We start from the raw sequence: 26,134 nt of genomic DNA on the forward strand, positions 1-26,134 counted from the left end.
CACATGACTAGTGTAGGTCACCACTGAACGCAAAAAAATTTAATAATAAAGTTACGTGATGTATTTGTGACCTGCTAGCTGTGTTGTGCAGTTATCTTTTTGAAACAAGAATTGGCTGTTTCGTAAATGATCAAGGACGAAACGTCTTCACTGTATTGGAAGTTTAGAGTCATCAATTATAAGCAAAAGTAAAGTCAGCATTGATCATTGTTTTCATATAGCGAACTATATACTTATATGCAGGAAAGAGGCATTTCCAATTACCTAGTTAGATATAAGCTCGAAGAGTAAATTAGACCGATATTGTCAGCTGTCGGTTTCCTCTATGTAACAGCTTACTATTCGTCCGTAAGTCATCATTTGGCGGCACCTAGTACTTCTGGTAAATACTTACGCACATCTATCCTTGCTCCTAACGAATTCTTTACTCTACCTTGTTCATATGCTCAACCCTTTTCATACTAATAAGACCGTAAAAGAAGCTGCAGGTTGTGTTAAAGAGAAAGATGGTTATGTGTTTTTTCAGACAACTGTGACAGCATCCTGCTGACAACAGATGAAGCGATAAATAAGGTAAAATGTTTTTGCAGCGGAGGTTCGTAATCCTGAACTGGCAAGAGCCTAAAATTACGAAATAACACCCTTCATAAACAGGAAGTTAACTTGTAGCAAAAGAAAAATAAACGCCGTGCAGGAAAATATAAATATTCAACCGAAAAATTACTCTCTGAGCTAATTCTCAGAATACCAATGGATAACGTGATGAGTGAATGAGAGAAATATAATTTGCTTGGGTAAGAGACGGTTCTATAAGCGATGGATGGCTTCATCATAGTCGAGGACAAACAAATAAGGTATATTTCTGAAAAGCTATTGGACAAGAATATTATTATCATATGCAAACTAGATGAAGACTGACAATCGATGTACATCTTACTAGCCCATACATTTATCGATTGGCACTGAACTGTTTACTTACGTGGAAAATAAAATGCAGTACTGCGTCAATTACCACATTTTTAATGTATCTGAGAATGCTGCTTCATTTATGTGACCGCAAAAATTTAGTATTACAACAGGATTCGCTCTGGAAAATATCGTTTCTGTTAGATCTTGAGCCTACAATAATATTGAATAAAAATTATATAAAAGTTCCTGACAGATTACAACTGTGTGCCGGACTATGACTCGGACTCGGGACCACCTGGCACTCAGGAAGTTTCATATCAGCAGAAACTCCGCTGCAAAGTGAAAATTCATTCTTCAAAAAAATATATAGTTCAGTTATTACATCTTCACATTTTAAAATACATAACTTCTCCCCTTCTCAATTGGACAGACGTCTATAAGGGACCAGGGGCATTAGAAAATATATAAAAGAATGTGTAACAAACGTCTACAACAGAAATGGAGCTTTAAAAATGTCGGAGAATGTGCAACAAACGATGGTTATGTAAAATTTTGTCAATTGGTTTCATTATTAAGACATAATGATTAACGATACTGGAATTAAAATTGGGTAGGTTACAGAAAAACACTCTTGCACGGATAAGGTAGCGGCAAGTTCAAAACTTACGTGATCTTAGAAACGGATTAAACTTTCTTATGAAGAAGCAGGAAGACTAAACTCCTACAGATGGTGTTAAGGAAGAAGTACTATTTCATTTTCTGGAAAGTGAGAGAGGAAAATGCTTGACAGAATCTTCCGAGTATTAACCTGGAACGATTTACAAAAACCAAGGATATTGTATATGGAGACGACTGAATGTCGTTTAAATTCGGAAATGAGCCACGTTTCTTAATTTTTGTGCTAGATCGGTCTGTAAGCTAAAGAATGTTGCACATACAACATTATAAATTTTAGTTTAGTGAAGCATTATACTTACTCTTTCGAACTGAGCATTGCAAATATAGGTGGATATTCTATTTAATTTCTAGTCTAAATGCAAATACCTAGGTACGCGTTCGGCTGTGGTTCTCACCCCTGCAGGATATGCTGACTGCAGTGCCTGCGTGCAGATTTAGTTGCATTGTCAATTGAGCTAGATAATCGTACGAAGGAGCTGAGGAAAGGTTTAACGTCCCTTGATGTACAAGGTCATTAGAGACGGAACATCAGGTTCCATAAGACAAGGATGGGAAAAAATTGGCCATGTCGTTTTCAAAGAACTTATGACCTTCGCTGATTTACAGAAACCACAAAAAACCTAAAATCGGATGGGTGGATGGGGATTTGAACCCCACTTTTCGTGAATGAGTAATCAGCGTTTTGAAAACTACGCCGTCTCACTCGGTATTCGCTTCGAGGAGAAAGATTATATCCACATCTGATAAAAAGAGGCTTAAGTTTTAGCTGTTGAACAAAGACTTATGTTATTTGAATTTGGTCTTAATGTTTACTTCTGACATTCGGAGCAGTCAACAAACATCAGCTACATGTTGATTTCAAAGTGAACAGGATGGTGCCGATCAGACATATTTATTTTGGAAATGGATACATATTCAAAATAGGTTTCCATATTAGAACCAAATACAAACTTGTGAAGTGGACCTTCGTCAGCTGAAGCATATACTGGAACCAAGTCACAAAATGTCTGGTGCCGAAAAATTATATCTTCCTGTGATAAATTTAAAAATGATTGAGAAAAGTTCTACACATAAGTTGAATTTTCATTATACAAAATAGGTGAAAAAAATCTTTACATACATGCTGTTACAATCAGTAAGACGTAAATCATACAAAGTTCAAAGGATATCATATAAAATAAAATACCCACTATAAATTAATAGTCTCATTCTTCTGCATTAATCTGTGAAATTGATAAAAGCGACAGAGCAATAACAACACCCTATGAAAACACGAAAAAACGGAGCTGACAGATGAACAGAAATATTGTGTCAGATAACTGAATTTCTGAAGTGTTTGAGTAAAGTAAATCTCAGTAATTAGTCATCAAGCACTTACATATTCATTCCACATTTTAATCATTATTACTGTTATGGGTCATTACCTAGCCATTAAGAAGGGGAACCAGAAGGAACATATTAACTTTATAGGTTTTCATACAGCTATAATTTCATTATTCAGGTGAAAAACAATTTTGTGTATTTGGTAAAGAACCTAACTAACTTCATTCCTTATGTAGAGCATAGTTCTGCGATCTTCGTGTGCTCATTTGCTCTTGTGTACGAGACTTGCAAATGACTGGATTCAGCTATTAACCTGGTCACTGAAAGACTGTTTAATGAAACAGTTAAGATAAACTTACCTGGATCTGATAGATTATGGACGTTACAGAAAAATAGAACTAACAAGTAAGTGATAAGTAATAAGATGTTGCATGCCTTTGCCATTACAAGAGGCTTTCAAGAGACACACTACTTCCAATAGAAGAATATTTGCGTCTATGCCTGGAGCCACAGAACGTAATTAAAACATAAATACGCACTCAGACATAGAAAGGTGATCATAAGAAAGCTAAAAATGGAGTTATACACTTTTAAGTGAATTACGAAGTAAAACCAAAGGTTAAATTACACGTTCACGAATAACGTGGTAATAATTTGAAAATATTATTAACAGTCAGTCTGGCTGCAAGTGATTGAAAAGGAAATAAAAGAACTTTTCATTAACGCTCCTTGTCTCTTAAAGAGCTAGACGAAAAACATGAAATTCGCGTTGAATAAAAATCATTGTAACAAACGTTGTAGGACAAACACTTACGAACAACTTCAGTGGTACAGAAGTTAGAAGAAACAGATAAAAAAATAAAACATGCACACATTTTTAACAATGAAACAATACAGGTTAGCGCAAAAGTTATTCTTACGAATTACAATTAATCATTATTGAAAATACTAGGAAAATAGAACTGCAGAAGATTCAGAGAGAATGAGATGGAGTATTTTATTGAATGATATAAAATATATTAATATGACATGTTGTGCAAAAACGGAAAATCGGTAAACTATTTGCGCCAGCGTGGATTGTACGAGGTTAGAAGGTGTAAAAATGAAATATAAATTAATGATGTAAAAAGAATGTTGCGTATCATGTAGCTGGCGAATGTCAGCGGGGAAGCAATATCAGGTGGGTGATAGGTGCTATGACGTTGTGGTTAACTGCTGACGGGCAGCAAGCTGGAGATCCACGTAATCTTTACCACCGCTCGCTTGTGAGAAATGAGCTAACATGGTGAAAGTCTGACTGCGCCAATACGTGAAGTCTCAAATATTCACCAAAAATCTAAAATTGATACCTTACAAGATACCTGAACACAGCTTTGAATTCGTAATGAAGAGAGAGTTACAATAAAATTATCACCACATTAATGCAACCAGTATTAACGAAGCTATTAAGGTTTATGTGAAAAATTGTAGGTTAGCCTCTGCACTGATGTTTCTAATAGTTAATCCTATATAATAATAAATTGGTGAATCAATGTTTGTAAAGGATGCATTTGAATAACGTAGTGAGGTACCAACGACAGGAAAAGTGTTTCTCACGTGACTATCGATTGTTGTTATGGTTTGTGCGAAGAATAAAAAATTCAAGTTAATTTTAGTTATTTACTAATGTGTTACAAAAATAAACGTATATTTAATTGCAATTTTTCGAACATGTATGGTGTATCTATTTCAGAAATTTAAACTTGTAAAGAATTGTATTGATCAAAATGGTGCTCAGAGATGTAAATTGTCCAAAGTAGTCCGTCACGTGACGGAGACTTTACATAAGCGAACTGAACTAGCGTAAAGGTATTTTGATGTTCTCGTCTTGTTGGGTACGGTCGATAAGGTATTGCGCGGTCTGTGAGCCACGTGTGATCAAGTGATAGCGTGGTGTGTGGTTAGTTTGGACTTTGTCTTTTTTTCCTACAATAGTTTGCAACTTTGAAAATGTCTAATCGCTGACTGCCGGCATAGATGTCTGTTACTGAACTGTGCTTGAAAGAAGTAGTCATTGCAAACATACTTGAGTAACTGGTTAAATGTTAGAATCTTATTCCGAGCAACGATTTCGTGCACTGAAAAATGCCTTAACACACAGTAGTCGTCTGTGTTCTCTGTGCTCGTTCTGCTAGGTCAGTTATTTCAAATCTTACTTGTTTCACTGTGTATAAAAGTAGTCTGCCTAACGCCACTATTCGATGTAACCTGCTTCCTGATACTAAATAAAATTTAAAGTGCATCTTAATGCTGTGATTGGAGTACTTTCTGTCCTGAATTATTCCTGTATCTTCGTCATTTAATGATTCACAGTTACCTGTGCTTCATAATTTATTCAGTACTTGTTCATTAGGCAGAGCTTTCATTATTTAAAAGAGGTCCTAAGAGCGCAATGTAACAGTGCACAACAAACACCTATGTTCGAAAACGAGCCACTAAATTGATTTGTGGTCGTGTAGTCGCCCTCTGGCAGTTAGGTACAACTAATTATAATTTGGCGATTAATTTTTCTTCGTTTATCTGTTATTGTAAACCACCCAGTCGCTGCAATTGGATTTGACTACGTCACAAACGTTTATTGATTTTCATTATTTCTAATTTTACATTATGAACGAAATCAAACGGCTGAGTTTAAATTTGAATGTGTCCACACAATTCAAGCCTCAAATGTCGCACTCTTGGTTTCATGCTTGTTACTCCAGCTTGAATCCGGTTTTGGGAAAATACTGCGTCATTTTCACTCGAGAAAGTAATATATAGTTATTAAATATTGTTATTATCGGAGTTTGATTTGGATGCCTTCTAGATAATAAATGCGATTACTTCATCAATTAAAAAAAACCGTACGAAACGTATACTGCTAATAATTGTTAACTAATCTAATCCAAGATACTAAACTGCATAGTACTTGAAGAGATTGAAGTTACGTAGGTTATTAACTTTAATCGAAAGACGTATCGCTATGGCAAAGATGACCACCTACATGATAGTTTATGAGTGATAAAAGCATTATTCTGTGGTCGCATGTGTTCTAACTTGAATAAGATTTAGAAAACCGTTTTAATAAATTCAGTATGTATGTATATCTTCCATTTTTATCAGCTCCTTCGTGATTGATGGGATACATCTGTCCCTCTAAAGTAATATGCACTTTTGGGCGTTAGGATGTCAGTATCTGATATCAGTCTAGCGCTAGCATGTAGCATAATGCTTCCGGAACCATGAGAAAAATGCTACAGAGCTGGGGTGGATACAAAGAAAGCTGTGAGCGATCAAATGAGGTCGCGTATATTCATAGGTGGCACTCTACTTTTGTTTCACGAAAATAAGATCAAATTAGCATGTTTTCCATTACAAGAATACAGACGTACCTAACTGAGTTTTATTATACATCATAGACATTGTTTTGAATCATTACTATGCGCCAGAAAACTTCACACAATGTAGAAAACACTGGTGTGTGGTTTGTTAAAGACAGTTCAAATGTTAGGTTGAAAACTTATGTGGGACAGCTCATGTTTTTCACTCTCAGGATTATAAATGTGTTTTGGTACTTATTTTGGTATACTTTTTCCCATAATTGCCATCCTGTTAAATCATTCCAAAATTAAAAAAAGAGACTCCGAAAATCCTAGGTTCACATGAAAATATGGATCTAGTTAGATTCGTGGCAAACACTTGCTCCACTTCACCGATTTTCAAAATCGGTCAACTTCAAATTTTTTTGGTTGTGAAAGAGTATTATTTATCCCAAAAGAAGTCAGGTTATGAACTTTTGTTTTTGGAATATATGCTAAATAAACTTTAACCATGAAAGGGTTAACTCCAGCAGTGTGTTCTTACATTCTAGCAAATACATTCCTGACGTAGATCATTTTACATGCATATAACATCTCGTGCGATGTGGTGTATAATGATACTGTATACGAGGTCTGTTCAAAAAATTCCCGAATATTCGTAATTTCGCATCAGTGGTGTTTTGGGGCGAAAAGCGATTGGCATTCGTGCACACGCCTGTGTATAACGTGTAACTGCAGTAAGTTTCCCTGTTGTATGTGTGTTAGTTTTTTTTCAATGCTGTATTGAGTAGAACGTTGTGTCACACAGTTTGCGAATTTCGAGATGGCAGAGTTAGAGGAGCAATGCGTCTGCATTAAATTTTACGCGAAGCTAGAGGAAACCTTTACAGAGACACACCAAATGATGCAGGAACCCTACGGTGGTGAGTGATTAAACCGAACTCGGTGTTAAGAATGGTTCACAGGGTTTAAAAATGGCCGGACGTAAGTTAAAGATGACCCTCGTTCAGGACGCCCTTCGACGTCTACCGACAACGCCCATGTCAGGAACGTCAACGAAACTGTGCGTGCCAATCGAAGACTGCCTGTCCGAGAGAGTGCAGAAGAATGTAACATTTCAGTTGGATCATGTCATGAAGTCGTGACACAGCATCTTGGAATGCATCGTGTTGCCGCCAAGTTCGTCCCACCAGAAAGATCTTCGCCTCGCAATCTGTGAAGAGTTTTTCGATCGCGCAAATGAGAACGAGATGTTCCTTAAGAGAATGAGAACTAGTGATTAGACGCGAGACTACGGTTATGATGTGGAAAGGACGAACATTTTCAACGATAGAAGAGATAAAAGAAAATTCTCACACAGAGCTTCGCGCGATCCAGCAAGAGGCGTACCAAGACTGCTTCTGGCAGGGGAAACGGCTTCGGGAGCGGGGTATCAGTTGTGAAGGAGAGTATTTCGAAGGAGATCGTGTGCAATAAGTAAAACATCAGCGTAGAAAAATTTAGTGGACAAAGTTCCGGAAGTTTTTTGACAGACCTCGTATGTACTTAATAATGATGTGTTAGTCAAAACTGGCTTATAGTAATACATCTCAAAAAATGGTTCAAATGGCTCTGAGCACTATGGGACTCAACATCTTAGGTCATAAGTCCCCTAGAACTTAGAACTACTTAAACCTAACTAATCTAAGGACATCACACACACCCATGCCCGAGGCAGGATTCGAACCTGCGACCGTAGCAGTCCCGCGGTTCCGGACTGCAGCGCCAGAACCACTAGACCACCGCGGCCGGCTAATACATCTCGCAACGGATAAGTTTTCATTAACGATTCATTACAATATTTGCATCTCTTTTACATAATACACTCCTGGAAATTGAAATAAGAACACCGTGAATTCATTGTCCCAGGAAGGGGAAACTTTATTGACACATTCCTGGGGTCAGATACATCACATGATCACACTGACAGAACCACAGGCACATAGACACAGGCAACAGAGCATGCACAATGTCGGCACTAGTACAGTGTATATCCATCTTTCGCAGCAATGCAGGCTGCTATTCTCCCATGGAGACGATCGTAGAGATGCTGGATGTAGTCCTGTGGAACGGCTTGCCATGCCATTTCCACCTGGCGCCTCAGTTGGACCAGCGTTCGTGCTGGACGTGCAGACCGCGTGAGACGACGCTTCATCCAGTCCCAAACATGCTCAATGGGGGACAGATCCGGAGATCTTGCTGGCCAGGGTAGTTGACTTACACCTTCTAGAGCACGTTGGGTGGCACGGGATACATGCGGACGTGCATTGTCCTGTTGGAACAGCAAGTTCCCTTGCCGGTCTAGGAATGATAGAACGATGGGTTCGATGACGGTTTGGATGTACCGTGCACTATTCAGTGTCCCCTCGACGATCACCAGTGGTGTACGGCCAGTGTAGGAGATCGCTCCCCACACCATGATGCCGGGTGTTGGCCCTGTGTGCCTCGGTCGTATGCAGTCCTGATTGTGGCGCTCACCTGCACGGCGCCAAACACGCATACGACCATCATTGGCACCAAGGCAGAAGCGACTCTCATCGCTGAAGACGACACGTCTCCATTCGTCCCTCCATTCACGCCTGTCGCGACACCACTGGAGGCGGTCTGCACGATGTTGGGGCGTGAGCGGAAGACGGCCTAACGGTGTGCGGGACCGTAGCCCAGCTTCAGGGAGACGGTTGCGAATGGTCCTCGCCGATACCCCAGGAGCAACAGTGTCCCTAATTTGCTGGGAAGTGGCGGTGCGGTCCCCTACGGTACTGCGTAGGATCCTACTGTCTTGGCGTGCATCCGTGCGTCGCTGCGGTCCGGTCCCAGGTCGACGGGCACGTGCACCTTCCGCCGACCACTGGCGACAACATCGATGTACTGTGGAGACCTCACGCCCCACGTGTTGAGCAATTCGGCGGTACGTCCACCCGGTCTCCCGCATGCCCACTATACGCCCTCGCTCAAAGTCCGTCAACTGCACATACGGTTCACGTCCACGCTGTCGCGGCATGCTACCAGTGTTAAAGACTGCGATGGAGCTCCGTATGCCACGGCAAACTGGCTGACACTGACGGCGGCGGTGCACAAATGCTGCGCAGCTAGCGCCATTCGACGGCCAACACCGCGTTTCCTGGTGTGTCCGCTGTGCCGTGCGTGTGATCATTGCTTGTACAGCCCTCTCGCAGTGTCCGGAGCAAGTATGGTGGGTCTGACACACCGGTGTCAATGTGTTCTTTTTTCCATTTCCAGGAGTGCATATGCCTTCAATATGACATCACTGTTGAATTTTCTTGTGGCTCTCAGAAATTATCTTTCGCGAAGAGTAGTCTTAGACAGCTTGCTCGAACGAGGAGTAACAATCTGCGTCATCTTCCTGTGTTACAGTCCCAACAACACAAGTGATAATAATGAGAGAATTTACTAATTTCCGGTCGTCCTAATGAGTATTTAATTTCTCAAAGAAACAGTGCAACAGAATAGATGATATACTGCTGACAAAGTGAAACTTGAGTATAAACCGCTCATGGTGCCTGGCAACATCGATTTAAATGACTGAAATGGAAATCTTCACGAATGATAGTCAACAGCTGCTCATAGTAAATTCCAATTACGTCTTGCCCCATGTGCTGTTTTATGTACAAGTTGCCTGAAAGAATGATTTCCCGATGGTATCTACACCAGTCGAAAGAGAAGACGGGTTACGTGTATACCACTTTCATTTGTGCCAGCCCATGAAACCGTCACGAAACCATCTGTAGAGATACTACATGTGACCACATTTCGAGCCACAAAAAGCTGAAAACTAATTTTATACAATGTCTGTATTGGCACATTGAATCAGTAGTTATAAAGAGACTGATACGATATCACACAGTGTTAATAAATACTTGTAAAAAGGCTTGTTGTTGTTGTGGTCTTCAGTCCTGGGACTGGTTTGATGCAGCTCTCCATGCTACTCTATCCTGTGCAAGCTTCTTCATCTCCCAGTAACTACTGCAACCCACATCTTTCTGAATCTGCTTAGTGTATTCATCTCTTGGTCTCCCTCTACGATTTTTACCCTCCACGCTCCCCTGCAATACTAAACTGGTGATCCCTTGATGCCTCAGAACATGTCCTACAAACCGATCCCCTCTTCTAGTCAAGTTATGCCACAAACTCCTCTTATCCGCAATTCTACTCAATACCTCCTCATTAGTTATGTGATCTACCCATCTAATCTCCAGCATTATTCTGTAGCACCACATTTCAAAAGCTTCTATTCTCTTCTTGTCCAAACTATTTATCGTCGATGTTTCACTTCCATACATGGCTACACTCCATACAAATACTTTCAGAAACGACTTCCTGACACTTAAATCTATACTCGATGTTAACAAATTTCTCTTCTTTAGAAACGCTTTCCTTGCCATTGTCAGTCTACATTTTATATCCTCTCTACTTCGACCACCATCAGTTAATTTGCTCCCCAAATAGGAAAACTCCCTTACTACTTTAAGTGTCTCGTTTCCTAATCTAATTCCCTCAGCATCACCCGACTTAATTCGACTACATTCCAATATCCTCGTTTTGCTTTTGTTGATGTTCATCTTATATCCTCCTTTCAAGACACTATCCATTCCGTTCAACTGCTCTTCCAAGTCCTTTGCTGTCTCTGACAGAATTACAATGTCATCGGCGAACCTCAAAGTTTTTATTTCTTCTCCATGGATTTTAATACCTACTCCGAATTTTTCTTTTGTTTCCTTCACTGCTTGCTCAATATACAGATTGAATAACATCGGCGAGAGGGTACAATCCTGTCTCAGTCCCTTCCCAACCACTGCTTCCTTTTCATGCCCCTCGACTCTTATAACTGCCATCTGGTTTCTGTACAAATTGTAAATAGCCTTTCGCTCCCTGTATTTTACCCCTGCCACCTTCAGAATTTGAAAGAGAGTATTCCAGTCCACATTGTCAAAAGCTAAGTCTACGAATGCTAGAAACGTAGGTTTGCCTTTCCTTAAACTCTCTTCTAAGATAAGTCGTAGGGTCAGTATTGCCTCACGTGTTCCAATACTTCTACGGAATCGAAAGTGGTCTTCCCCGAGGTCGGCTTCTACTAGTTTTTCCATTCGTATGTAAAGAATTCGCTTTAGTATTTTGCAACTGTGACTTATTAAACTGATAGTTCGGTAATTTTCGCGTCTGTCAACACCTGCTTTCTTTGGGATTGGAATTATTATATTCTTCTTGAAGTCTGAGGGTATTTCGCCTGTCTCATATATCTTGCACCAGATGGTAGAGTTTTGTCAGGACTGGCTCTCCCAAGGCTGTCAGTAGTTCTAATGGAATGTTGTCTACTCCCGGGGCCTTGTTTCGACTTAGGTCTTTCAGTGCTCTGTCAAACTCTTCACGCAGTATCATATATCCCATTTCATCTTCATCTATCTCCTTTTCCATTTCCATAATATTGTCCACAAGTACATCGCCCCTGTATAGACCCTCTATATACTCCTTCCACCTTTCTGCTTTCCCTTCTTTGCTTAGAACTGGGTTTCTATCTGAGCTCTTGATATTCATATAAGTGGGTCTCTTTTCTCCAAAGGTCTCTTTAATCTTCCTATAGGCAGTATCTATCTTACCCCTGGTGAGATAAGCCTCTACATCCTTACATTTATCCTGTAGCCATCCCTGCTTAGCCATTTTGCACTTCCTGTCGATCTCATTTTTGAGACGTTTGTATTCCCTTTCGCCTGCTTCATTTACTGCATTTTTATATTTTCTCCTTTCATCAATTAAATTCAATATTTCTTCTGTTACCCAAGGATTTCTAGTAGCCCCCGTCTTTTTACCTACTTTATCCTCTGCTGCCTTTAGTATTTCATCCCTCAAAGCTACCCATTCTTCTTCTACTGTATTTCTTTCCTACATTCGTGTCAGTTGTTCCCTCATGCTATCCCTGAAACTCTCTACAACTTCTGGTTCTTTCAGTTTATCCAGGTCCCATATCCTTAAATTCTCACCTTTTTGCAGTTTCTTCAGTTTCACTCTGCAGTTCATAGCCAACAGATTGTGGTCAGAGTCCACATCTGCCCCTGGAAATGTCTTACAGTTTAAAACCTTGTTCCTAAATCTCTGCCTTACCATTATATAATCTATCTGAAACCTGTCAGTATCTCCAGGCTTCTTCCATGTATACAACCTTCTTTTATGATTCTTGAACCAAGTGTTAGCTATGATTAAGTTGTGCTCTGTGCAAAATTCTACCAGGCGGCTTCCTCTTTCATTTCTTCCCCCCATCCATATTCACCTACTACGTTTCCTTCTCTCCTTTTTCGTACTACCGAATTCCAGTCACCCATGATTATTAAATTTTCGTCTCCCTTATCTGAATAATTTTTTTTATTTCATCATACATTTCTTCAATTTCTTCGTCATCTGCGGAGCTGGTTGGCATATAAACTTGTACTACTGTAGTAGGCGTGGGCTTCGTGTCTATCTTGGCCACAACAATGCGTTCACTATGCTGTTTGTAGTAGCTTACCCGCACTTCTATTTTTTTATTCATTATTAAACCTACTCCTGCATTACCCTATTTGATTTTGTATTTATAACCCTGTATTCACCTGACCAAAAGTCTTGTTCCTCCTGCCACCGAACTTCACTAATTCCCACTATATCTAACTTTAACCTATCCATTTCCCTTTTTAAATTTTCTAACCTACCTGCCCGATTAAAGGATCTGACATTCCACGCTCCGATCCGTAGAACGCCAGTTTTCTTTCTCCTGATAACGACGTCCTCTTTCGTAGTCCCCGCCCGGAGATCCGAATGGGGGACTATTTTACCTCCGGAATATTTTACCCAAGAGGACGCCATCATCATTTAACGATACAGTAAGCTGCATGCCCCCGGGAAAAATTACGGCTGTAGTTTCCCTTGCTTTCAACCGTTCGCAGTACCAGCACAGCAAGGCCGTTTTGGTTGGTGTTACAGGGCCAGATTAGTCAATCATCCAGACTGTTGCCCTTGCAACTACTGAAAAGGCTGCTGCCCCTCTTCAGCAACCACACGTTTGTCTGGCCTCTCAACAGATACCCCTCCGTTGTGGTTGCACCTACGGTACGGCTATCTGTATCGCTGAGGCACGCAAGCCTCCCCAACAACGGCAAGGTCCATGGTTCATGGGGGAGGGGGGGGGCGGGGGGTAAAAAGGCTTAATGTTATAAAAAACTTGTCTGCAAGTTAAAACTAGAATACAAAAGTATGCGACATTATGAAACGAGCAGGTGTTGTGGTAGAAGGCGCGAGCAGCCTGGTTTCACTTGATGAGCAATAAAGTGTGCTTACCTTTCAACTTTGTTTCTATGAGTACGATTCGTTCATGAAATTACGGCTGATTTCCACTCTGGACCACTATCCACCTGTTATTTTGGGCTAGCAATGTCTTCACTATTACTGGAACGTGAAATTCATAAATGCTATAATTATGGAAATAAGAATTACGCTGATATAGAATCTAGATCCACATTGAAAACTTGGCAGTCGGCCTGGCAAGGGAAACAACTGGTACGTTTCAAAAAGGGGCTGTTTCCAATAAGTATGAAACTGTTCATTGATTAATGAAGTAACGAGATACAATGATATAATGTCTCATAAAGCTGTGTAAATGAGAGAAGGCATTTTAAACGCAATTAGTTATTCACTCCTCATAATTTAAATATGAGACTTCACCGAATAGTAGGTATGTACCCCGTCACTCCAAAAAGTTTCGAGACTGAATGGAGAAAAAAAAAATAAAGAAAAAAGTTAAGAGGGGGTTTAATGATCCTAGTCCCCCCCCCCACCCTCCTTCCGTCAGAATTGAGTGCAACCCATAGAACGTCCATACAATTGGCAGAAAAGTCCTTATTTGTAGTGATGTTCAACTCGCGTGTCAAATCCGCACTTTTTTCAGGCTTGGCGAACCATCAGAGACCCATCGGGCACTTTGTTGCCTTGTGATAGGTTCGTATTGATAACACCAACTATCGTTACCTGCGATGATTTTTTCCAGAAAATAATTTTTGCGTTTTGCATTTCAGTGAAGTCGCGGCAGATGTTCAGGCATCGTTGATTTTCTGCGGGAGTCAAGGTGTGCAGGACCGGGCGTGAGTCGTGCTTCGGTAGCTCAGTTGGTAGAGCACTTGCCCGCGAAAAAGGTCCGGAGTTCGAGTCTCGGTCGGGGACACAGTTTTAATCTGCCTGGAAGTTTCATATCAGCGCACACTCCGCTGCAGAGTGAAAATCTCATTCTGGAAACATCAGCCAGGCTGTGGCTAAGTCATGTCTCCGCAATATCCTTTCTTTCAGGAGTGCTAGTTCTGCAAGGTTCGCAGGAGAGCTTCTGTAAAGTTTGGAAGGTGGGAGACGAGATACTGGCAGAAGTAAAGCTGTGAGTACCGGGCGTGAGTCGTGCTTCGGTAGCGCAGTTGGTAGAGCACTTGCCCGCGAAGGGCAAAGGTCCCGAGTTCGAGTCTCGGTCGGGCACACAGTTTTAATCTGCCAGGAAGTTTCATATCAGCGCACACTCCGCTGCAGAGTGAAAATCTCATTCTGGAAACTACAATACTGTTTGATAGCTACACTTTTAAATAACTACGGTGAACATGTTATGAAAAAACGATACTATGTCCATGGGGAAAAATTATTAGCTTTTACAGGACATTATTTTATATTTGTTCTACACTCAAATGCAGTAACACCGCTTCAGTCGTGGCGTCTTTTGGCCGTACATTGGACATCTCCAGAAACCATAAACATGTAGCACCATCTGATGAACAACACATTCCACTGGAGATCCTGTTCAACATACGCTTCTGGAGATATTAATTTATAGCCGAAAGCGGTCATGATTAAAAACGCATGCCGGAGACAGTGCCTTGGAGAAATAAAAATATTGCTTACTCACAATTTTTATTAATAAAAGGGATTAAATACACTTACTTTTAGTTTAGTGGAAATTCGATTGATGCAGGGCTTGTTTTGTTCGTTTAGAGTAAAGTTTTTTAGTTTTTCTTTCACGGTTTAAAAATATTATCTTCTGCAAGAACTGCTATATTTTATTATACTAGTACATAAAATTCAGTACTATCTGTATTTTAAGACTTATTAAAATCACAAATATTGGATAGTAATTTTATATGTCAATCAGGGAGTAATGAAACTACTAATGAATTATGTATTGCTTTGATTGTATAAAGTGAGATTCCGTATAGTTGCTATATTGATACGCAAGTCACACTCGTCTACAAGTAGGATAGCAGAAATGATCACAAAACTACTATCCAATATCATTGACGTCCATTTGTTGAAGAATTTTAGAGCACATTTGAGCTCAGATATAATGAGGTATCTCCGTGCCAACCAGCACGGATTCCGAAAACATCGGTCATGTGAAATTCAACACACCATGGAGTAGTCAGTTAGGTAGATGCACCATTTCTCGATTTTCAGAAAGCATTTGACGCAGCACCACACCTACGATTATCTTCACAAGTACAATCGTATGAGGCACGAAGCCAAATTTGTGACTGGATGGAGGACTTTCCGGTAGGGAGTACGCAGCATGATATTTGGAATTGAGAGCCGTAGTGAGATGTAAAAGTAACTTGAAGTGCGCCCCAGGGAAGTGTGTTTGGGACCCTTGCTGTTCATGTTGTAAATTAATGATCTTGAACACAATATTAAACGTAACCTCAGATTTTTCACATATAATGCAGTTACATATAATGAATTAATGTCTGAACAAAGCGCCCACATATTCGTCAGACCTTGATAAGATTTCAAAGTGTTGGAAAGATTGGCACTTGCTTTAAATGTTTGGAAATGGTAAACTATGCACTTCGTAACACAAGAAAACATGTTGTCTTACGACTGCAACATCGACGAATGACGATTAGAATCGGTCAATTCGTGTAAATACGTGAGAATAGCATCTTGTGGGATATGAAATGGAATGAACACATAGGTTTAATCATGGGTAAAAATGGTGACAGACTTCGGTTTACTGGTAGAATATTAGGTAGAAGCAATCAGTCTTCAAAGGAGATCGCTTACAAAAATGGCTCTGAGCACTATGGGACTTAACTGCTAAGGTCATCAGTCCCCTAGAACTTAGAACTACTTAAACCTAACTAATCTAAGGACATCACACACATCCATGCCCGAGGCAGGATTCGAACCTGCGATCGTAAGCGGTCGCGCGGTTCCAGACTGTAGCGCCTAGAACCGCTCTTCCACTCCGGGCGGCTAGATCGCTTACGAATCACTCGTGCGACCCATCCTAGAATGTTGCTCACGTGTGTGGGATCTGTAACAGGTAGGACTAACAGTGGATATTGAACTTATACACTTATACAGCAGGGGTTCCCAACAAAATTTTCTCGAGGACCCCCTTTCCCCCCCCCCCCCCATCGAGCATGATTGGTACCTTGTCATATCGCAGTATCAAGTACCTAAAAAAGCCAAATTAAGAGTCTTTTTATACGTTTCCTATTTTTGGTACTTAGAAAAATCATTGACATATTCATTATTGAAAAAATATTGAGCTTAAAACTGCTCATGCAGGAAGCGGCCAAAACAAAGAATCTGTTATCATACGAAATATATTTAATATATTTTTTATTCTAATAGCATCTTGCGGACCCCTCTGGCAAAGCTCGCGGACCCCTGGGGTTTCCGCGGACAACCTGTTGGGAACCACTGTTACACAGAAAAGGGGAGCACGAATAGTCACAGGTTTTTTTTTCATTTGTGGAAGACTTTCACGGAGATACTGAAAAAAAACCGAACTGACACACTTGAAGGTTGACCAGAATTATCCCGAGAAAGTCAATTTACAGAGTTTCAACAACTAGCTTTAAATGATGACTATAGGAATATACTACAACCCTCTACGTATCGCTTCCGTGGGAATTGTGAGGACAAAATTAGATTAATTACAGCCTGCAGAAAGGTACTTAAACAGTCATTCTTTCCGCGTTATGTACGTTAATGGAACGGGAAGAAGTCCTAATAAGTATTAAAGTGGGAAATACTCTCTGTCATGCACTTCACAGCAGCTTGCAGAATATGGATGTAGATGTAAAGTGCAGTCACTGTGGTGGTTTATCTGGAGTCATGGTCTGACACAGTGTGGTGTCAGCAGGGCTAGAACGGTGTTCGCGTGAAGAGCTATCAATGTTCAGCAGCGACGTATTTGCGCCTGCACTGCATTGACAGGGATGTCGCCCCGTAGTGGCTGCTGGAATGTTGGACAGGCCTCGGCCGGCAGTGTTCCCATGCTCTCGTGGTCCAGATAGGCGCCGCGCTGCGGATGAGCCAGTGTTTACTTCGGCAGAGACAGGCGGCCGTGCCCCGGTTGCTAACGGCTGTAACGGCGTGCTGTCTGCGCGCTGATGAGGGCGTCACGGCGCGCAGCTGCAAATGGGACGCGCGGCTGTCACTCGGCACGCCGAGCAGGGGCGGCCGGCTTCCGCTGCTGGCTGGCTGGCCGGCTGGCTGGCAGCCGCTCCTTCTGCCCAGATAAGACGCGCCCGCTCTGGCTCCCCCCTCCACTACACCCCGTTCTTCCCCACACACACGAGAGGAAAAGGAACAGAGACAGTGAGGGAGGAAAAAGACTACGAGAAACATTCATGTCAGGAAAGGAATATAAACAGTTCCAAGAAATTTTACATGTATGCACAAGATTTTAAACTTATTTTCGATTTCAGAATTAATGTTCCATTGTGAAAGCAGAATTGTGTGCCGGACGAGGACTAGAACCCAAAACCTTCTTTCGCGGGCAATACTCTTACCCCGTCCTTTTAGTAGGTAGTAGAAAGGTACTGGCGTACGTAATTCTGCGAGGACAAGTCTTCAGTCGCGCCCGGATAGCTATAATGGTAAGAATAATGTCTGCGAAAAGCGAGGATCTTGGTTCGTGTCTCTGGGCCTGCACAGAGTTGTTTTCGATTCATCAGTTGAATTGCTGCCCCGGAGAGAGACTGGCGCAGAAATAAAGATGTTGAGTTATTTGTACGTAGACTAGCGAACACGATCCAAGCGCAATCTACGCGTATTACGTTCAATATTGTGATCCGTTCCGCTGAATACATTCATGTTTGAATCCTTTGTTATTTTGAAAGGTCTATTAATCTTGGAGCAAACACTGACGTTTTTACTAAACCCGCGCGTATTAAAATTCTTTTGCACTAACTCAGGCGCCGGCCGTTGTGGTCGAGCGGTTCTAGGCGCTTCAGTCCGGAACCGCGCGACTGCTACGGTGCCAGGTTCGAATCCTGCCTCGGGCATTGATGTGTGTGATATCCTTAGGTTAGTTAGGTTTAAGTAGTTCTAAGTTTTAGGCGACTGACATCAGATGTTAAGTCCCATAGTGCTCACAGCCCATTAAACCATTTTTTTAACTAACTCAAACGTCAAATGCTGACGTTCTGTGTTAGGAAGTCCTAATAGGACACTGGAACAATTAGAAAATAATGACGTAACACTAAACATAAGATCTCTGCCTGTTCGGAACACAGTTTTAATATGTTCCGAAGTTTCAAAACAGTACGCATTCCACTGCAAAATTGAAAATTCATTCTGTAAATAAATTGACTTCTCCTTATTAAAAAAAAAAAACAAGATTTTTTTCTGTTTTATCACGAATCCATGCCTTAAGATACAGCTCGATTGTAATAGACACTGCGACTTTACCTTAGAATGATATGATACCGATACTACGGTCTACAGTGAAAGTTTGGTGTTAGCGACCGCTGAGCTTTATCAATAGGAATTCAAAACATTTTCTACGTCGTTCTGCGGTCCAAAAATATATCTGAAAAAAGTTGTAGAATTTGTCACAATGGATGTCGGGTCAATTTTCATAACCAAGTCCACCATTTGCATGACGGAAGAAATAACCATGAGCTGCGCATTTATGTCCTGTTAGCACAACTCGTAATTTTGTTTGAATGGAGAATAGCTGAAGGAAAATGCGGTAATGCAAGATATGTATTTTACCAGAGCAATCGGTACATTGAGCAGCAATTTAATTCTGAAGTCTTATATGTTATGAAACGAAGTATGCTGGAAAGTTTAAGTCTAAGGAACACAGTGGAAGGATTATACCTTTTTTATTTTCCAAATAATATAAACATTTTAATGCTGAAGATAAGATACACAACTAGGAGACGAGTTTAATGTGATGCCAAAAGTGTGGAAATTTTGTACGCGAAAAACTGAAGCAAGTAGGCTAATATTTTTTGCAGCCGGTTTCACTTTTAGAATAATGCCGAGATAGGAGTGGTTTTCTGTGCTATCGGAAACTCAAGTGGTAGATATTGCAGCGTAAGAATAAGCGCAGTTGTTTATAATACCACAGTTTCTCTTGTGTTCTTGTGAAAGCACTCTACCCTTGTCTCCAGGTTTCATTACGTTTTCTCTCTTAATTGATTGTAGGCGATCCAAACACTGTGCACATTGTAGTCATTAACTCTGTGTTAAAAATGAAGATCCTGAGCTTCAAAGGCGTTGTGCTTCACAATTAATAGACGTCAGCAATTTATGAAACTCGATGAGACTTCGCAGTTGTTATGACATCATCTAAGTGCGCAAAGGCTCGTATCGATGTTATTGCAATAAAAAAGCAAAGTACTGAAATGTTTCGAGATATTCAGGTTTAAAACATAAATTCAAACAAATGTGGTCAACATAACAGGATGATGGAAATCACGTAAAAATAAATAACGAGACCAAACAGGTACAATATCCGGAGTGGAACAATAATGTTACGATTTTCTATTTATCACGTACTACTATATTTATTAGTTGTATCTCCGTAAAGATTGTTAATGAGAGTTGTTGTTATTGTTTGCTCATGCTATAAAAAATGAAAACTTCAGTTAAGAAAGAGAATAATCTTCTAAAAAGCGTTAGTGATTAACAAATTATAAAGCGGCAGATAGTAACGCCTTTGGACAACTGTCACCTGTGATCTGACCAGCTCCTGATTTTCGCTTGTGAAATGAGAGTTTTGATGTCGCATAAAAGTGTACTGAGAGAGTGAGAGTTACATACCACGGATGTCGAAGCCAATAGAGACGTAGCACCAGTTTTTTTGGAGAGGAACAGGCCAAAGTATTATCTAGGCCCTGTTAGAGTTGTCGTCGTGCGATACACTTGAATTTTTGGACGGAGACATCTGAAAATCTAAACCGTAACGAAAATTTACATGAGCACAAAGACAATATACAACTCAAATCTCTCAGTCAAAGCATCAACGTAGGCACCATCGCGTCCATACGAATACGTTAATTGTTGTTAAACTCACGATAGTGACAAGTCTAATTTGTGCCTCAAAATAAGTTTCTCTGGAATTTTGTGGGACATAGTGAAATACTACATGAAGCCTATATTATTTCTTATATGAGGCGTGTCAAGTGCACATTTGTGATTCTTATGGCCGACCGCGGTGGCCGAGCGGTTCTAGGCGCTTCAGTCAGGAACCGCGCGACTGCTACGGTCGCAGGTTCGAATCCTGCCTCGGGCATGGATGTGTGTGATGTACTTCGGTTAGTTAGGTTTAAGTACATCTAAGTTCTAGGGGACTGATGACCTGAGATGTCAAGTCCCATAGTGCTCAGAGCCATTTGATTCTTATGAATACTAATGCAGTGTGCTGGTGAGGTACGATATAATTGTCACGGAAACGAAAAGAAGGAAGACTGTGAAACTCAGTCCCAATACATAGCCTGCTCTTCTTGGATAGCACTTAAGGGGCCAACGCCTAATGACCACAGGCGACGGATGAAATAAGACTGTCACCTACTCTCACTCCACTGGAGGACTGACATTTGACGAAAGTCGCTATCGCACAATTTGTTACTCGTGACTCCGTCCCCTGCGATCCGACGTACAGGCGATGAAAAGGTCTACCAAATCTAGGCTGCAGGATTAGAACCAACTACCTTCGGGTGGAGAGGAACTTCATTAGGGTGCGTTAGCCACTTCTGGGCACAGTCAGGTGCACACTATAGTAGACTGAGAAGATTTTGTTAATCAGACAGCGCCTTGGGCGCCAGCGTCACACTCAGATGTGGAGGAACGGTATATAAGGAGCAGGGAGGCGGCGCCGCGCGCAGTCGAGATGGGGCGACCGCTGGTGCTGGTGGGGTCCCTGGCTGTGGCCCTGGCTGCGTCTGTGCTGCTGGCGCTGCCGTCCGGGGGCCGAGGCGCCGCTCTCGTTGAGTCGGCCTACAGCAGGGTCGCGCACAGGTAACTCAACGTAACGTAGTGTAGTGTAGCCGAGGTCCTCACAGCGTGCAGGCGTATCTTCTTCCATCTCCTCCACTAAAGACTCTTCATAAAAGAGGGACTTCTGCTGTGCTTCTTTTAAGAACAGTGTACCTTATTCAGTGTCACGTACCCTATAGTCTTTCGCCTTGACCAGTTTTCATGTCATGCTTGTCGTTTATTCTGCTCGAATGGTGTATGAATTTCAGAAGATGATTGTATTTTCCTCCCTGCCGCGGTGGCCCAGCGGTTCTACTCGCTTCAGTTCAGAACCGCGCGACTGCTACGGTCGCAGGTTCGAATCCTGCCTCGGGCATGGATGTGTGTGATGTCCTTAGGTTAGTTAGGTTTAATGATGATCTCAGATGTTAAGCCCCATAGTGCTCAGAGCCATTTGAACAATTTGATTGCATTTTCAGCAGTGCTACCAAATAAAGTGGGATATTAGTTGAGAGATTTGATTGATTTTTGGGGGAAAGAGATAGGGAGGTGAGGAGGAGGACCCAAATCCCCTTCTAATTATTCTGATTTAGTTTATCCTCGCTTCTATAAAAGATTTTACTGAGAAAGATTCCCCGGTGTAGTCACCGAATACTCAGGATTTACTGTGGAGTTCCTAAATCACCACGCAAGGATCACAGGTTGTGTTCTTCTCCTTTAGTACAAACGTAAGGTCTCTGATGGCAGTGGAGTATCCTCCTATCATTCTCCATGCTCATATGCCAAATAAGTGCGTAGGCAATTGTAGATGGAATAAGCCAACATTATATAAAAACCGTACAGTTTATGCCTTTTGGTACACTTACTTGCTTTCTACGATCTCAATTTTGAAATAAGGGAGATATTCACGCCGGATTCTTAAATTGAGCTCTTTTTTTATGGAACATGGTCATATTCCTGCGGGAAACTTGAATTACCCGAAACCGGGATTGTTTCTACGTAAAAGCTACTTTCAAAACTTTTTTGAAGATTTAATGCATGTTTCGACAGAGGTTGCGAACTTAACTAAAAAATAAAAAATACCTGGGGAAGTCATAAAATTTTAAGTATCACCTCGAAAATACGACGTAATTAATTTTTCATTACTTCGTAGATACGCGACTCCACTCTAGATACACACTGAAATCTCCGTGCCACAGTACATTTCCACACCGCTAGAAAAGCCAAAACAAGATGTCGAAACCCATCACCACTTTACAGCGCTATGGAACTGTAGCGTGGAGACTTCAATGTGTACTACGACTGCAGACAAATACCTACAAACAAATAAAAAATTAATTACCTAACTTAAAACTTAATGACTGTACCTCGTATACTGACATTCACTCCAGGCATTTTTCAGATTTCGAACTATAGTCAAGTGATACTTGCATAAACCTCTGCATCAACAACACCTCTACACTTATCTAGCTTGGGCATACGTATGCGTCAATGGACACAATAGCAGATATGCATTGGAGGACACACATGGGCAGTGTTTCGAGTACTGGTCGTCGGATTGACTTCTACGTGACGAAGGGCGTCCTCTTCAAAATTCGAGAGTGTGGCGCGTCCGTGGAACACCACAGCCACACCTCCTAATTACGAATGTACCAATTTCTCGCAGTCAATGTTGCAGCGAGACGAAAATGGTGCACGTGCGTAACGTGAAACGGGAGATTTGAAAGCGATACTCTCTTTTGACTTGTTTTATATCCGACTGGCACATTTCCGAACATGACTTCCTTATAAAAACTTTATCTCCTAAGTCTCCTCTACAATGTCAAGATGCCTGTAATAGAAATTATGAAACACCCGAATACAGAGTGAACCAGAAATCTACCGAAAAATTTTCAGATGTTGTTCGGAGATACGAGTAGTTTAGTACAGTATAAGAGACCACGGTCTCCAGAGCCTCATTTTTGTACATTGAAAATGTCGACGGTATGTGCTATGTCCCTCGTTTCCATTCGCTCGCGGAGCTGTTGTTGATAACGGTAATGCCCTCTCTAACTAGTTGCCTCAAACTTTGCCTAGTGTTTTGTTTTCCTGAGGTGTTAGTAATATGTTAACAGCGATACTCAATAGAACTATGGATAGGTTTACTGATCAAGAGTTGGACGATATGCACCTCGTTTATGGGTTCACTGAATACAGTGAAAGAGCGGCACAACGACGCAAAGTGCAGCTGTCCCCGCAGCGGCACCAGCCACGTCGCGTCAGCTGCGCATAGCCGCCTACGAGAAACCAAATTCATGTTGTACATTTAGGCAATTTCTTATTACAGGCCTTTTTTCCTGTTCTGAAGGTATTGTGAGGCCGAAAGTGCAGGAGGTCAGGTCCATGTGTAGGAGGATAAGAGTGGAGAAACTTCAGGATAAGGAAATCAGACACAAGTACATAACAGTGATCTCAGAAAGGTACCAGTTAGTTGAATGTAGTCAATTGCAGTCCTTGGAAAATGAATGGACAAGGTACAGGGACACAGTACTAGAAGTGGCCAAAGAATGTCTTGGAACAGCAGTGTGTAAAGGTAGGATGAAGCAAACAGCTTGGTGGAATGACACAGTCAAGGCAGCCTGTAAAAGGAAAAAGAAAGCGTATCAAAAATGGCTACATAATAGAACTCTGGTAGACAGAGAAAGTTATGTTGAAGAAAGAAACAAAGCCAAACAGATAATTACAGCATCCAAGAAGAAATCTTGGGAAGACTTTGGAAACAGGTTGGAGATCTTGGGTCAAGCTGCTGGAAAACCATTCTGGAGTGTTATTAGCAGTCTTCGAAAGGGAGTTAAGAAGGAAATGACAAGTATTTTGGACAGGTCAGGAAAACTGCTGGTGAATCCTGTTGATGCCTCGGGCAGACGGAGGGAATATTTCGAAGAGTTGCTCAATGTAGGTGAAAATACGATCAGTGATGTTTCAGATTTCGATGTACAATGGTACAGGAATGATGATGGAAATAGGATCACATTGGAGGAAGTGGAGAAAATGGTCAATAGATTGCAGTGCAATAAAGCGGCTGGGGTGGATGAAATTAAGTCGGAACTCATCAAATACAGTGGAATGTGAGGTCTTAAATGGTTACACAGGATAATTGAAATGGCATGGGAGTCGGGACAGGTTCCATCAGACTGGACGAAAGCAGTAATCACGCCAATCTTTAAACATGGAAACAGAAAAGACTGTAACAACTACAGAGGTATCTCTTTGATCAGCGTTGTGGATAAAATCTTCTCAGGTATTGTTGAAAGGAAAGTGCGAGTATTAGTTGAGGACAAATTGGATGAAAATCAGTGTGGGTTTAGGTCTCTTAGAGGTTGTCAGGATCAGATCTTTAGCTTACGGCAAATAATGGAGAAGTGTTACGAGTGGAATAGGGAATTGTATCTATGTTTTATACATCTAGAAAAGGCATATGACCGGGTTCCTAGGAGGAAGTTATTATCTGTTCTACGTGATTATGGAATAGGAGGCAAAGTTTTGCAAGCAATTTAAGGTCTTTACATAGATAGTCAGGCAGCAGTTAGAGTTGACGGTAAATTGAGTCCATGGTTCAGAGTAGTTTCAGGGGTAAGACAAGGCTGCAACCTGTCTCCACTGTTGTTCATATTATTTATGGATCGTATGTTGAAAACAATAGACTGGCTGGGTGAGATTAAGATAGGTGAACACAAAATAAGCAGTCTCGCATATGCGGATGACTTAGTTGTGATGGCAGATTCTATTGAAAGTTTGCAAAGTAATATTTCAGAGCTAGATCAGAAATGTAAGGACTATGGTGTGAAGAGTAGCATCTCCAAAACGAAAGTAATGTCAGTGGGAAAGAGATATAAACGGATTGAGTGCCAAATAGGAGGAACAAAGTTAGAACAGGTGGACAGTTTCAAGTACTTAGGATGCATATTCTCACAGGATGGCAACATAGTGAAAGAACTGGAAGCGAGGTGTAACAAAGCTAATGCAGTGAGCGCTCAGCTACGATCTACTCTCTTATGCAAGAAGGAAGTCAGTACCAAGACTAAGTTATCTGTGCACCGTTCAATCTTTCGACCAACTTTGTTGTATGAGAGCAAAAGCTGGGTGGATTCAAGTTACCTTATCAATAAGGTTGAGGTTACGGATATGAAAGTAGCTAGGATGATTGCAGGCACTAGTAGATGGGAACAATGGCAGGAGGGTGTGCACAATGAGGAAATCTAAGAAAAACTGGAAATGAACTCTATATATGTAGCAGTCAGGGCGAACAGGCTTAGATGGTGGGGTCATGTTACACGCACTGGAGAAGCAAGGTTACCCAAGAGACTCATGGGTTCAGTAGTAGAGGGTAGGAGGAGTCGGGGTAGACCAAGGAGAAGGTACCTGGATTCGGTTAAGAATGATTTTGAAGTAATAGGCTTAACATCAGAAGAGGCACCAATGTTAGCACTGAATAGGGGATCATGGAGGAATTTTATAAGGGGGACTATGCTCAAGACTGAACGCTGAAAGGCATAATCAGTCTTAAATGATGATGATGATGAAGGTATTTTCTCATAAACCAAGGAAATTGCGACAGCAAAATGAATAAATTTTAA

The 26,134-nt window shown here is 41.3% G+C and overlaps 1 protein-coding gene across 1 annotated transcript in view; it reads left to right on the top strand.

Moving 5' to 3' along the window:
* Positions 1-816: 816 nt before the first annotated feature.
* LOC126248958 (histone-lysine N-methyltransferase SETD1A) overlaps positions 817-26,134 on the top strand; it is a 55,394-nt gene continuing 30,076 nt past the window's right edge. Inside the window, exon 1 of the mRNA XM_049950534.1 lies at positions 817-854. Within this exon, the coding sequence (XP_049806491.1) occupies positions 817-854 (38 nt within the window). The remainder of the gene's footprint in view (positions 855-26,134) is intronic.

The sequence above is a fragment of the Schistocerca nitens genome, chromosome 1, assembly GCF_023898315.1.
Source record: "Schistocerca nitens isolate TAMUIC-IGC-003100 chromosome 1, iqSchNite1.1, whole genome shotgun sequence".
Lineage (NCBI taxonomy): Eukaryota > Metazoa > Arthropoda > Insecta > Orthoptera > Acrididae > Schistocerca > Schistocerca nitens.